Raw genomic sequence first — 15477 nt, forward strand, 5'->3', positions numbered from 1 at the left:
GAAATGTTGAACATTTCAAAAATTCAGGTACAATAGAGATATAATATGGTTGAGAAAATCACTGAGTCAAGGTACAAAGGGGGTTTCAATGTAGACAAAGACAAAAAGGGTGATAAAAATTACTCTCAGAAGCAACAGAGTTTTCATGTGTTTATTTCTAAGTACATAACAGTATTCAATATTAACTGTACATCAACAGTTCTTGTAATAAATAGTTTATTACACCTTTCCTACATTTTATTAAAATAGCAGGTTTAGAGAGGATATCTACAATTTCTCTTTGGATGGATATGAAATATACAATTTATTTTTACATATACACATTTTGATAAGACATTTGTGGCTACAACAACTCATCGTGCCAACCGAGATATACATAGTACATTCAGTAATAACATAAAAACAAAGTTAAAATATTCATACAAAAATAAACAATATGTGCAGTTTTTGGTCTTTTTGATTTGCTTATTAATTGATATACAAATGTGTGGAAAATATAAATATGTATCCTTTAATGCTAAAAATATTTAAAAGAATACATTTTAAAATTGAAAGTACACCCAATATTACAAAATTAATTTAAATAACTACAATTAGGCTCAAAATTATATTTTTTGTTTTTAAGTAGACAATTATGTTCTCAAGATTTATTCCAAATTCACTTATTGACTGTGTACCTAATTATTATTCAAATTGTCCATAACGGCCATGTCTAAAATAAACATGCTGTTGTATGGTTCCACAACATGATTAAACAAAGTTAAAAAATTCCCTAAAAATAAGACACAATTTGTTAGGTTGCTAAGAATAATAGATATACATTTAGGTTGCGTTTACACGAAGCCAGTTGGCAGACAGGCTAGTTGCCTCAGATAACTTAAAATACACTAGACGCTTAATGGCCTCGTGTAAACACGGCTTAATAGATAGACCTGATCATGACTGTTAAAAGTAAATGTAGGGATTGTAAGGAACGTTTTAAAGCTGAAAACTTTACTGTCACTTAAGCCTTGTTTTGCATTTTATCATTTTATTTAGCGTAACAAAATATTTCAATCAAGCTGGCAAGCACAAAAATATTAGCTTTTACAGCTTATATAAAAGGAAAGTAAATAAAAGAAACGTCTTATAACACTTAAAACATATGATTTTGATTGGACACTCCAATCATCATCGGACCCAATAGGCGAAATCGATCACCTCTAACCATCTTTTTTTATATTTACCGTCTTGTGAGTAACAGTATAAGCGTAAATATATGTTTTAAGTGTTATAAGACGTTTCTTTTATTTACTTTCCGTAAATTTAATAACACGTACAATGCTGATCAAAAGTTATTTAGCTTATATATAAACTTTTTTTATACTGCAGCAAAAATAGCTATCAATACATGCATTGAGGGGCTAAGTAGTTTTTTTCTCACTGGGGTAATAAAATAATCAAGATGAAGTAAGTTATTTTTATGGCTGATTTTGTCTGTTTATTCAGCCAAGAAAATATACCCCTTTTCCAATGTAGAATTTCAGTAAAAAATATTAATAATTGTTTACTATGTAACAGTAACAGCTGTTCTTATAGCAAAAAAGGAGAACTATTTTGGGAGCTATTAGTGAATTTCCCATATCAGCAATTTTTCCATATAGGGAATAAGCTATTACCGTAAGTCTCATGGTAAGACCCGGGCAAATGTTCATTTGATGTCCCCAGAGGCTACACCATCCGTTCAAATTTATAGGTTTGATTGGAAAGAGCTTATTGCCTGAGAATTAAAGAGACAAAGGACAGGATAAGCAGGCTTATCTTGACAATTTTTAAGGCAAGGTTCAAATTTATATCCGTTAGCAAGATAACTTGTGTAGAAATCATCTGATTTTGATGAAATTTGTAAACCTACATTTATTCAAATGTTCGCAAAACAGCATGATCGTACTATGAGAACAAGGTTTTTGAGGTAATTTAGTATTTAAATGTGATCAGGAGGCTAAAATTCAATATAATGAAGTTATCTAATGTTTTTATCGACTTTCTTCTGTTCTGAAACAACATGTAGTAGTAGCCTATGCTGACTACGGTAGTAGTAGCTTACTATAGACTTTCTATTCTTCTGTTCTTTACGTGATTTATTGTTGTACAGTTTTTATTACTGAACCAAGGTTAATGACTTAACATATCACCATTGTGCAATACTATTATTTGTATTTTGATGATGTAAATGCAAATAGGGAGTCTACTGTACCTCAGTCGTTATACTTGAACTCAGGCTGAAAAGAGTCACTTTAGGCTACTACTATTTTATTCCATGTAGCTTTTGAAATATTTGCAAAAATCATTAGTGACATTTGTTTCTATATAAATTAATAATAAAACAGTGATCTTATAAACTAATCCATTGAAAGGAAGTGAGCTGTTAGGTTAGACCAGTGTGAACATTGACTTTGTTATTGCAAGAAGACTTCCCAACCTACAGTAAAATCTGCATTCATATGTGAATTTATTTATGTTTCATTTTTTATGTGTGGTTCATCTTGGTTACGTTTGAGGGTGCTGCACTAAATGTTTCCCTCTTCTTTAAGGGGTCCATTTTTACAATTGTTGTTTTATTCATTAGGCTATACCTACAATTTACTATAAAAAATCTTTCAAATTGTTCAAACAACAAAGAAACAAGTTGTAAACAATAGTTTGCCTTCCACCTAAACCGGACAAAACTAACCAGAATTTTGTCTTCAGTTCATCTATAAGGACGATAAAATATTTTAATATATTACATTGAGCACCTAGAACTATTGACTATGGATACACAGCAATCACATTGCCACATTTAAGCCAGTTTTTTTTAACATAAAACGTAGTTGAATAGCGCCGCTGACAGAGTGTACTTGTGTTAAATAGTATTGTGTTTTACACACCAACTTTTAAGCTAAACTAACAACCATACATCAAAATATAAAAGAAAAAGAAAACATTTCTTAAGATACACACACACAGAGAGAGGCCCAATATTTAACTACACTCAATTGAGCTATATGCGGTTTGTTTTATTAAAAGAAAAAAGTTAACTTTTCTCTGAATAAAAACTTTATATAGCTAAATTCAAATGAAAAGTCTATCCACTTGTGTATCCAAAGTCAATGATGTATCTTGACATTAAAACCGGGTCAATGAAAATATAAGATGTAGGACAAGGATAGTTAACACTTCATTTCTAAATAATTTGAAAGAATACAGGACAGTGGCAAATTAGAAAAGATAAGGCTAAAATACCAATAGTACAACAATACCAGATAATCACTAAAAAATTTGAAAACTTTGATTCGGATATAATTTATACTTTATCATTGGACTAATTACAACAAAGTGATAATATCTGAGTTTTGGAATGCTCCCTCAAAAAAACAAATGTAAAGTTCCTCTAGCATTTATTACACTAATATAAATGAAAAATAAAATAAGTAGGCAGTAATTACTAAACTAAGCCAGAAAATTTGTTGTTGAACTCAAATTAATAAAATAAAATAGTTTAAACTGAGCCAAATTAAGTGAAGAACTTTTAAAAAGTAATCATGTAACTTACTTTTTATTTTTCATCCGTCCGTACTGTTGCAACACACAGTATCCCACTACAGTGGATCAAAACCGTTCCTTTGGAACCAAGAAGATCCGTTTTAGCGCTGATATCCTTATGTAATTTTGCCAATATGTGTTAAGTGTTGGTGGCAACTTCAAACTCATTTAACAATTTCACACTTTAAAACATTAATATAAATCATTGTATAAATCAATCGCCCAATCGGTAAAATATGTTGGTACATAATTAATTTCCACTTGTATTTAAAGGGACATATTTGTATATTGTACTATCAAATTTCTTGCTTAAAGCAAAGTATAACCAAAGCCATTTTTAATATTTCAGAGATAAAATCATTATAGACTTCTTATAGTCTTCTTTTAGAGCTGTGCTGTACTTATCAGCTTACTGTCATTATTGGTTAGGCAAATATCCCTGACATTACCATAACTTGAGAATCCGTAAACCTGACAAATCGGCAGCGACAATCAGAAATGTGATTAAAAACACTCAATTGATCCCAAACAGTCAAAATGATAATCAAACAATCGTAAATATTCAAACCAGATAACAAATAATCGATGTATATTAAAGCTAAAATAACCATAAACATCTTAAAACTCAACAACTAAAATGATTACATATATTTATACACTGCGGCGGATAAAACAAAATATTAACACTGTAAAAAAATAATTTGTACGGCATATATATATATACGGGTTCCTGTAGATTTTCTCGAGATAAAAATATACAACTCTTACCTAGATGCAAAAATAACACTTTGTATAGCGGATGTGGCGAGGTAAGTTCCTGGAATGATGGTGTTACTCTTGGCCGAACCCTTCAGTCTCCTCGATGGCGTAGTTGAGCTTCTCCACCATCTGGTCGTAGCTCTTGTACGGGGGCAGGTCCAGACGGTTGAAACACGTGTGAGATCGGGGCAGCCACGTCTCCTTGCCTACCTTCTCAATGCAGAACCGCTGCGGCCCGTTACTCCCTGAGTGGACAAAGAGTGAATGGCTTCAATAAAAACGTTGAAACTCAATAAAAATTGGATGTAGTGCCTGACGACTACTTACCTGTATATAAATCTTTATTTTAACAGATGATATTTATTTGTTTACTAATTCATTCAATTATTATTGTTCACTTTAACTTTTTACAAAATACACGTATTTTTACTCTTGTCTAGCATTTGTGAGTTCACAACTTCAATTGGTGACCCCGGCGTGATCCGAAATGTCAAACGGAGAACAATCAGTACACAGAATTCAAGTCAAGATCCCCCCTTTCTGGCACTCAGATCCAGAATTGTGGTTTGCACAAATCGAAACCCAGTTTTCTCTAGCGGGGATCACGGTCGACGAAACTAAGTTCTATTACGTCTGCGGTAACCTAGATGCGAAATACGCAGCGGAAGTGAGGGATATCCTCACCAACCCTCCAGCAGAAGAAAAGTACAACAAATTAAAAAAAGAACTTATAAAACGGTTTACCTTGACCCAGGAACAGAAGACGAAACAACTTTTGGAACGAGAAGAGTTAGGTGATCGGAAACCATCACAGTTCCTGAGGCACATGCGTACTCTAGCCGGAACCATGATACCTGATCCACTACTGAAGTTTCAATGGCTTAGCCGTCTTCCTTCAGCAACACAAGCCATCTTGGTAACACAAAAGGCTGCGGACCTCGATACACTGGCGGAGCTTGCGGATGCTGTCCATGAAGTCAGTCCTCACCATCAAGTATCGGAGGCGTCCTTATCAGCTCCCTCGATGGAAGAAATGATGGAACGCTTTACAACCACGTTGACATCAAATATTAGAGAAGTAACAGAAAAATTTCAACAAGAAATAGCAGGAATCAAAGAAGACATGAGACGTCCAAAATTCCACAAGACATCAGACACATATCCACGTAGACAATCATGGCAACGCTCCAAGAATCGATTTGATCGCCATGACGTCTGTTGGTATCACTGGCGGTTCGGCGACGCAGCAACGAAGTGCACCGACCCTTGCAGATTCAAAGGAAGCAGATCGGGAAACGACCCAGGGAGTCTCTAATGGCGACAAGCGACTCCGACCTCACATATTCCCGTCGCCTATTTGTCACCGATAAGGTAACCAAACAACAATTTCTAGTTGACACGGGAGCTGATGTATGCGTCTACCCTCGTAATATGTTAGATAAAAAAAGACCTAAGACTGACTATACTCTATATGCAGCAAATAATACTGAGATTACGACGTATGGTCTTGTATCTTTGCCTTTGGACTTTGGTCTACGCCGCTCATTTGTTTGGCGTTTCATCGTAGCCGATGTATCCAAACCAATAATAGGGATAGACTTTCTACACTATTATGATCTGCTTGTTGATGTACGACGTCAATGTTTAGTTGACCAGTCAACTTCGTTTTTTTCCAAAGGTCAACCTCCTTCAGTTCATTTAGTGAGTAGTGTTAAAACTATTAAGTCTTGTCAACAGACAGTTTTCTCTCAATTACTTCATGAATACCCAAACCTCACCAGACCTTCAGGTAAACCTGATTGTACTTCCAAACATGACACAAAACATCATATCGAGACAACACCAGGACCTCCGGTGTTCAGTAAACCCCGCCGCCTGGCACCGGATAAATTTAAACTCGCCAAAAAAGAATTTGACTCCATGGTTCAACTAGGTATAGCTAGACCCTCTTCTAGTTCCTGGTCTTCTCCCCTTCACATGGTTCCCAAAAAAGGCGATGAGTGGAGGCCATGTGGAGATTACAGGGCTTTGAATGCTAGAACTATCCCTGATCGGTACCCTGTTCCCCATATTCAAGATTTCTCTCACCAACTTCATGGTAAGACAATATTCACCACCTTAGATCTTGTTAAGGCTTATCACCAGATTCCGGTTGCTGCTGAGGATGTCCACAAGACAGCAATTACCACACCTTTTGGCCTGTTCGAATTCCCTTACATGTCATTTGGACTATGCAATGCTGCTCAAACGTTTCAACGCTTTATAGATGGCGTACTTAGGGGCTTAGACTTCTGCTACGCTTACATCGACGATATCCTAGTAGCTTCAGAGTCAGAAGAACAACACGTATTACACTTAAAACAGCTCTTTGACCGTTTTTCTACTTATGGGATCCTCATTAACCCAAGTAAGTGTGTTCTAGGAACATCAGTCGTTAACTTTCTAGGGTATGAAGTATCTGGAGAAGGTATCAAACCTTTGCCAGAAAAGGTTAGAGTCATCAACTCATATCCTAAACCTAAAACAGTTAAGGAACTAAGGAGGTTTATTGGCATGATAAATTTTTATCGAAGGTTTTTGCCTAACACGGCGGAGCATCAAAGCTTACTAAACGAACTCCTGAAGGCTAATGTGAAGGGAAATTCACCTGACAACTGGACTCCTGTAGGTATGTTTGCTCCTCCATCTTCCAGGTTTGAGCACATACACATTGACCTTGTTGGTCCGCTACCTGTCTCCGAAGGTTACAGGTACTGTTTGACCTGTGTTGATCGTTTCTCAAGGTGGCCAGAAGCAGTACCAATCGAAAACATAGAAGCAGAAACAGTAGCACGAGCACTTTTTACCACTTGGATTTCTAGATACGGAACACCACTACGAATTACAACAGATCAAGGTCGGCAATTTGAGTCAAGCCTGTTTAAACACCTAAGAGATTTGTTAGGTTCGACTCGTCTCAGAACAACTTCCTATCACCCATCGTCAAATGGACTAGTTGAACGTTTTCACCGTCAACTGAAGGCAGCCATCAGATGCCACGCAACAGCACGATGGACTGAGGTATTGCCTGTCATACTTTTGGGAATACGGACAGCATGGCGTGATGATCTACAAGCTTCTTCAGCTGAACTCCTGTATGGTCAACCACTTCGCCTACCTGGAGAGTTCCTTACACTTAGCGATTCCAACCATGAACTTGACCCACAAAGTTTTGTCAAAAATCTGCGTCAACATTTCAACAACTTAAGACCAGTTGATGGAACAAGACATGGAGGTAGGACGCCATTCGTGTTCAAGGATCTCAACACATGCACTCATGTCTTCGTACGTACCGACATTTCTAAGGGTGCACTCGATCCCCCCTACTCAGGTCCTTACCTCGTCATTAGAAGATCTGACAAGACTGCAGTAATTCGGATTCGAGGCAATGATGTAACCATTTCAATGGATCGACTTAAGCCAGTCTATAGCTTACAACTCGACCATGATGACACCAGCGTTTCCAGAGGCACCATAACTACTACTGCTCCCTTTTCTCATTCTGACATTCAACAACGAGGTACATTGACATCTAAATCTATTCTGACATCTACACCATTAACTACGCGCTCTGGGAGGCAAGTTCATTTTCCAGTACGGTTCCAGAGTTGATTTTTTTTCGTGTTTGCTCAACTACACAGCTCAACCACTGGCAAGGGGGTACTGTAGTGCCTGACGACTACTTACCTGTATATAAATCTTTATTTTAACAGATGATATTTATTTGTTTACTAATTCATTCAATTATTATTGTTCACTTTAACTTTTTACAAAATACACGTATTTTTACTCTTGTCTAGCATTTGTGAGTTCACAACTTCATTGGATTTAGGCCATGATATTTAAGCAGTTTGTGATCGATAGGTTTAACAGAAGGAAGGTTTACAACCTAACTGATGTAAATAGAAAATACACAAATAAAATAAAGAATTTTTGGAGCTACTAGCTCCTTCTTTAGTAGTAGTCTTTCTTCTTGAAGGTTGTTTTGGTTGTGGAAGGAGGAAAAAGAACATGCTGTCTACGACTTAATGGTATTGACCAACAACCATAGACAGCATATTCTTTTTCCTCATACAACCAGAACAACCCAAAAGAACACAGACCGCAACTGAAGAAGGAGCGTATAGCTAGTAGCTCTTAAATTCTATGAGTTTATGTGTTTATTTGTGCATTTTCAGATGCACTTTCAAGATATCCATTTTGGGAATAATTTCTTAATAATTTTTAATTGTAGTAGAATTTTACAAACTTTACTATGGTCAAAAGCTGTCCAATTTTGGTCCAAGACCCGAAAGTCAACATTTTTGACCCAAAGTAAACAAATCTAGTCTTTAGACACTCAATATTAACCTTTATGCATTTTGTACATTTAAATGGACTCCAGCTGATTTTACCAGTCTCTTTCTGTAAATGACAACTTTCTGTCTATCAAGAACACTGAAACCAACTACTCGCTGTGTAGTGTGGTGGGGTCAGACTTACCCATGAGCTCTGCGAAGCCTCCTACAGGCACTCTACATGTGCCTGTCACAAACTGTAGCAACCTCGCTCTCTTCTCACTGTCTGTCTGTCTCACAAACTGCAACAAACACACCACAATCACCAATAACTGCAAATGTTGATTAATTTTACAATTGAGAGATATAGCATATTCTATCCATATATTTAATTCCGTAAGCAAATCGGTCCCCACAAAATATCTTGAGCTAGGAAAAAGCTTAGCATGGCTGTTGAGTATTCATTTTAAAAAGCTTAAGGTCCAAGGACAGTTAAAAAAAATATCAGAAGTGTAAAAAATTACCCCTGCTCTGCCCCAAGGGCCGTCAAAGATCCAGTAATTTTCTAATGGAAGTAGCATTGCTACAATGTTTCTATTATATATTTTTAAATATACTAGCTGATGTGAAAAAGCTAAAGCTCAGTCTATGCAAGTGTTCTTTGCGTATTTGTTTGTTTATTGATGATAGTGTTCTGTTTTTAGGTTAGAATGGTAATGCGGTGTTGAAATGTATTGTGTTAGGGGAAGACCACGACTACGAAGGAGAGTATTTAGGAATGGTGCACAGCTTAAGGAATGGTAAAGGCCAAATTACATTGGAAATGAAGGGCAGCAATTGCTGAGGGCTCCTAGTTTCATTTTTAAAGAGGTTCAATTGCATGATACATACACAATAACTTTAAAACAACATATATGGCATACATTTTTAAAATGGAGACTCATTAAGAATACAGCTAACACCAAAACTAAGTAATAATCCAGCAAGGATGCGTTTATTGTTTCTTAACAGTCTAATTAGATGCATTCGGGCACAAAAACTGCCTCGTAAGTAATAGTAATATACTAGCATTACAATAGGTGTGAGAAAGGATAGGATAAGCAGGCTTACCTTAAGAAATGTAGGCATCCCAGTGGCCTCGAAATATCCAGTGTTTATTTTGTTTTGTGTTTTCTTCTGTGTTCTGTAGTGAATGAAGTTGGATGCCTACATTTCTTAAGGTAAGCCTGCTTATCCTATCCTTTCTCACACCTATTCTCAAGCAATAAGCCCTTTCTCTCCAAACCTATACTAGCATTACAGCATTTGTAGCGCTCAGTAATATGGCACATATAATCCCAAACCTGCCAGATTATCAAGTGTCATGGTATTCATAAAAATAATTGCACCACAAGTGATGTGTCAAAACTGTGTTCGTAATTTCAGTGCTTGTTGTATATTAAAAACATATTTTGTGTTTGAAGTGTTAGCCATATAATAACCAAATAGGGTCTAGAGTCTAGTTTCTTTCAGTTTTGATTGAAAAATAAACATCTTATAGTTAGTCCACTGATAATTTTGTGACCTTGAGGTTGGTGTTATGTTTTTGAGATGAAATTTCTTATTTTGGCTATCATTAGTACCTATGTGGGTATTGAGATGGATCAAAATCAAAGTAACAATCCAAGCTGATTGACCTACTGACCTGCCAGAACCAGAGAACCTGCTTGCTGTTCCGCGTGTAGTGTCTGTAGATGGTGTTGCGCTGCCAGTCTTCCACATCAATCTCCTGCATGCCACACAACATCAGCTCCAGTTCCCGCTCATCAAAGTATTTCAGCCACTCGAGCGGCACCACCTCGTTGAAGCCCTCCAGGAATGCCTGCGTCTGGTCCTTGATGCCCCGAGTCATCCGCCACTCAGTCATTAACCTAAGCGTTCATAGTAGTTAGTAGGGGGCAAGTATTGCAGGGTTTTTTTTTTACTAGGTCTAGTGGAAAAGTGTATGGACCTTGGTTTTGGCTGAATGTAGAAGTTGAGCTTTAATTAAGTAAACAAAGTAGCTTCAAGAAACTACATTATACTTCTTTTGCGTTATAATGTTTGGAAGAACCCATTACATTGAATTTAAGCTAGAAGACAATGGCATTATTTACAATAATCTTATGAGTACAAAATAATTTTACCAGCAATGAAAGCAGCAAAACTCTAAGATACCTCTAACGTTACTCATAGTGATGGGTCGGTACCTCACGTCAAATGTCAGTTCCGCCGGTTCTTGGCAAAAGAACTGGAACCACAGAAAACATACTACTATAACCCAGAATTCCAACCGCATGGTAAAAAGCATTAAGTGAAGTGTTTTGAGAGAGCTTTGCCTGTCAATCGCAGGCAGCGCCACCAGCGTTGCTATGCTGAGTGCATGGCAACGCTGTTGGCGCTGCCTGCGATTGACAGGCAAAGCTCTCTCAAAACACTTAATGCTTTTTACCATGCGGTTGGCATTCTGGGTTATAGTAGTATTTTCTGTGCCGGAACCGAGAACCGATGGTGAAATGCCGAAAAATTACCAATATTGCCACGATCGCTGATAACGACAATGATGTTGCCGCAATCCCGGGAGACGACAATGACGTCTACATGGCCGCAATAGATGTTCATGTTTTTGCCGCCTGGAAGACGATGAAGATACAAGATTCTTTATTTGGTCACTTGAACAGTAATACAGTTATAGACCGTTATTAACACTTCCGTCAGTTTATATCCTGCTAACATTAATCTTGATAAAAAAAATCTTGAATCTTATATGAATGAAAACCATAACCATAATTATTTAACACTACATCAAAATGATTTACAAATGCCCATTCATAGACTTAATCACTCACTTAAGGGCTCACTTGAAACCCTTCCACAACATCTAGGGAAAAACTGTATAATAAACTGCCTGATAACATTAAATCATTAGAATCTCTTGAAAAAATACAAAAAAGAAGTTACCAAATTGCTGCTTAATAAAGGGTATTACAAAGTTAATGATTTTTTTAAATGATGCATATATTTGATTTCTTAGCATATTGTATAGTTATTATAGTTTTATGTATTTTAATTGTCCATGACCATTTCACCTGTTTCCCAGCTATGCTGGATCTGTAAAACGTTGTGTGAAAATAAATGATTTGACTTTGACTTTGACCACGTCGAATTGTTAACACGTTGAGTGCTGACTACATCAATTGATGTAGTCCCGCTTGGAGCGCTCCTATCGGCCTACATCAATTGATGTAATTGCGCAGCCCCCATTACATTAGTTCAGTATGAGCTCAGCCATTTCCGGGAACGTTATAATCGTTGCTAGCCTGTAGCTAAGAATGTGAGCTTAATTTTGGTATAGGTTGTTACTAAAAGTTCCCGTAAAATCCCGTCTGACAATGCTCTTGTCCGGGTTTCGGGGATTTTCTCTCTTCAAGCCACATTACAAAGCCACTGACTACTGATCCAGGCAGTGCTGCTATCTTTTGTTTCAGGGAACTACGTCCAATCTCAGGGTAACGTAGTACAATCACAGCTGCTCTTTTGTTATTCGTCAGATTGAAATATTTGAATGCCAATTGCGTTTGTTGTTACAATGCCGCGCCGGGGCTTCGCCGCCATTGGCGAGCACCTGTTTGAATGCCTGCCGCACTCAACGTGTTAAGCTACAGGTACATACAAATTGAAATATTGCATACTGTACAGTAACAGGTACATAGTGAATGGACATTTTTGGTTGACTAGATTTAAGTAGGAACATTTAAGCTGTAAATACTATACACAAAGGAATAAAAACATAAAGATTACTAAACAAGAAAAATAAACATGTGAAAAACTATAGCCTACAGTATTTTAACAGAAGTAATTTTAACCGGTACCGACTTTAAAGAAGTGGTACCGACCCCCATCACTAGTTACTTATCAAATCTCTCTTTACACAGATGGGCATGGGAAATCTCGTTTATACAATGTATTACTTTCTTGGTAAACAAATTACCAATAAATTATCAAATTTAGAAACACATAAAAATCTTTGAGTTTCTCAACTAAAATATCAACTAGTGCTTTTTCCAGCAGACTGGGGGTTTTAGAGAGCTGTGGAAACCCTTCCTAACGTATACATAGTTATTATTTCTGTGGTCCAACAATCTCACCTCATGTATTCCTCTTTGTTCTCCTCGTCTACTCTGACTTTGTCTCCCCCCTCCTTCAGCTCATGATGTATCACTTGGCCCAGCACCTCAAAGTCGACACTGAAGAACAACTCGAGTCCGCACTCGTCAATGTTGTTGTCCCGGATCCACACCAACGAGTTGTAGAACTCCGGGTCTATCGATTCTATGTCCTTCATCGTCAACTTCTTGTTTAGCATTTTCTTGTAAAAAGGCATCGTGAACCCGGAGTAAATAAACCTCCCGTGGTATAACGCCTGAGGAAATAATTGCAATTAATCAACTAATTATTGAAATAATTGAAATTAAAGAAAGATAGCCTATATAATATTTTATCCTTTCTGGGATGCAGAAGTATTAAGGGTATAAAGCCAAATAGTTACTGGATGGTTATTTTACGCTTAAAAAGGTTATGTAAAAATATATTTTTTGTTTCACTCTCACACCTTAGGATGAACGATAGCCTGAAACTGTTTATCACATTCCTTCAGGGTTAAGCCTATGGGGCTGTGGCATTAGCACTTAGAGAATCTATTGGTGTTTGGTGGGTTTTTTAACACAGGACCTCAAGGAGCAAAGTCCTTTGAATCTACCACTAGCCCAGCTCACTCCTCTTATGTAAAAATGCTTTTAAAACTATATTTCTTATAATCCATAGCTAACGCTTGAACTTTTACTGAATTCTTAGGCCCGATTTCACCAAATTCTCGCTAACGATGGTTTAATTAAACTTCGGTTAAAACTAACCGACGATTTAAACCACAGTTAAGGAAATCTGGTTTCACCAACGAAAACGCGTCAAAACTAACGCTAGTTTTATAAACGAGAGTTTAGAGTAAAATCCAAGTGGCAGTGGCAGTGAACTGTCATAATACCGGGCTGTTACGGGAGCAAGTAAACATAACCTAGAAAATAAATCAGTGTTTATGAGGTAGTGAAAACAAACTGGAGACAGTCAAGCTTACAGGAATACAATAGATTCTGTGCAAAATAACAACAGAAAGCAAGAATAAATACCAAAATAATTAACATAAGTAAATAAAGGCAAAGCAATGTTGATCAAACATATTCGAGGAACAAATTGGTTGAGTTTTGCGGTCGAGTCGAGACTCATCAATCCAAATTTTTTACAGGGATGTGCAATATAGCAAAATAACAACAGAAAGCAAGAATAAATACCAAAATAATTAACATAAGTAAATAAAGGCAAAGCAATGTTGATCAAACATATTCGTATTCGAGGAACAAATTGGTTGAGTTTTGCGGTCGAGTCAAGACTCATCACTGAGCTAAAATTATAACTGGAGGTAGCACTGCCATGGCAGAAGTCTGTCAAAAGCGAGTCGCTGATTTTGTTAGGTTGGTATAGCAGTAAGTTTTCTTACCATAGCAATAACATGGCTTCTTATAACTAGGTTGTATAGCAGTGAGTTTTTTTGTCATAGCAATAACATGGCTTCTTATGGACACCCACCTCACGCAAACATGGCGGCTGGCGACACGCATCTTTGACATTCAGTGCTACCTCCAGTTAGAATTATAGCTCAGTGAGACTCATCAATCCAACTTTTTTACAGGGATGTTCAATATTCTGTTTGTTCACTAACCAGTTTGATACATTTGAAGTAGTGAAAAAAACTGGAGTCAAAAGAATTACAAGAACGAGACACAATGTAGATAACACCAAAATAATTATTTTCTATAAAATACTAGCACAATACCGGTAATGACAATTTAGGTTTAGATTTTGGTTTGGATTTTGCGGTCGCTGATCACAGATATACGCCTTAACAAAAAACCTTGTGGGATAACCTAAAGCAATGCACTATGTGGGATAGCCTAAACACAAACCACTACAGTGGTCTGTATTCATTTCCTAAAGAAAAAGGCTAAACGTTTTGATAATTCATATCTAATAATAAAATCAATTTCATTTATGTTATTAAAATCATTAACCTTTTCTCTTATCCACCTAGTTAGGTGAACAACATAGGCTACTCTTCATTGCCATCACTTACTTTCAAAAGCTAATTTGTACCGTATTCTCTTCTACCATTTCGCCTTTCCATATAAACTCTAAACTTAAAGCCAGCTGATTTTACTTAACGAAAGATTAAAGAAGTTAACCGGTCAAAATTGGGCAGTTAATTATCTAACGACGGTTTAGTCTAAACTAGCGCTAACGGTGAGTGGTGAAATCCGATTTTGTCAGTTAAGAGCTAACTGCAGTTAGAGCAAGGCTTAACGGCGGTTTAAAGGTTTGGTGAAATCGGGCCTTACTCTGCTTACCTAGCTATTTTTCTACTGTGAAAACAGTCATTTGGAAACTGTTTTAGGCTATGGATTTTTTTAAATCAGTAGGCCACAGTAAAATGCCATATTTGAGTGGCAAACTGTCCAGTAAGTTTGCTATTTACAGATAAGATGGTAGTAACGATGCTAAATTAAATTTTACAAGTTAAAAACCAGTACATGTCATCAAAAACCTACTCACCATTGCGATAAATCTACCGATGAATTTAAAATACAACAGATGGTCTGGGTTGACGTATGAGGCTGGGTTGATTTGTAAACTATAGTTGTTCTTGTTGGCGTATTCAAAAAGGCAATACATGGGATTGAGCACCTCGTGTGAGAGGAGGAAGAACCATTCT

The 15477-nt window shown here is 36.8% G+C and overlaps 1 protein-coding gene across 1 annotated transcript in view; it reads right to left on the reverse strand.

Annotated features, from left to right (window-relative positions):
- Positions 1-137: 137 nt before the first annotated feature.
- Positions 138-15477, reverse strand: part of LOC129004622 (E3 ubiquitin-protein ligase Su(dx)-like) — a 42509-nt gene continuing 27169 nt past the window's right edge. The window contains exons 14-18 of the mRNA XM_054433167.1: positions 15318-15477; positions 12806-13080; positions 10324-10549; positions 8845-8941; positions 138-4568 (exon numbers count right to left, since the gene is read on the reverse strand). Coding sequence (XP_054289142.1) covers positions 4396-4568; positions 8845-8941; positions 10324-10549; positions 12806-13080; positions 15318-15477 — 931 coding nt within the window. The 3' untranslated portion in view covers positions 138-4395. The remainder of the gene's footprint in view (positions 4569-8844; positions 8942-10323; positions 10550-12805; positions 13081-15317) is intronic.

The sequence above is a fragment of the Macrosteles quadrilineatus genome, unplaced genomic scaffold (genome assembly GCF_028750875.1).
Source record: "Macrosteles quadrilineatus isolate MER2022 unplaced genomic scaffold, UCM_ALF_1.0 Scaffold_10__1_contigs__length_6754688, whole genome shotgun sequence".
Lineage (NCBI taxonomy): Eukaryota > Metazoa > Arthropoda > Insecta > Hemiptera > Cicadellidae > Macrosteles > Macrosteles quadrilineatus.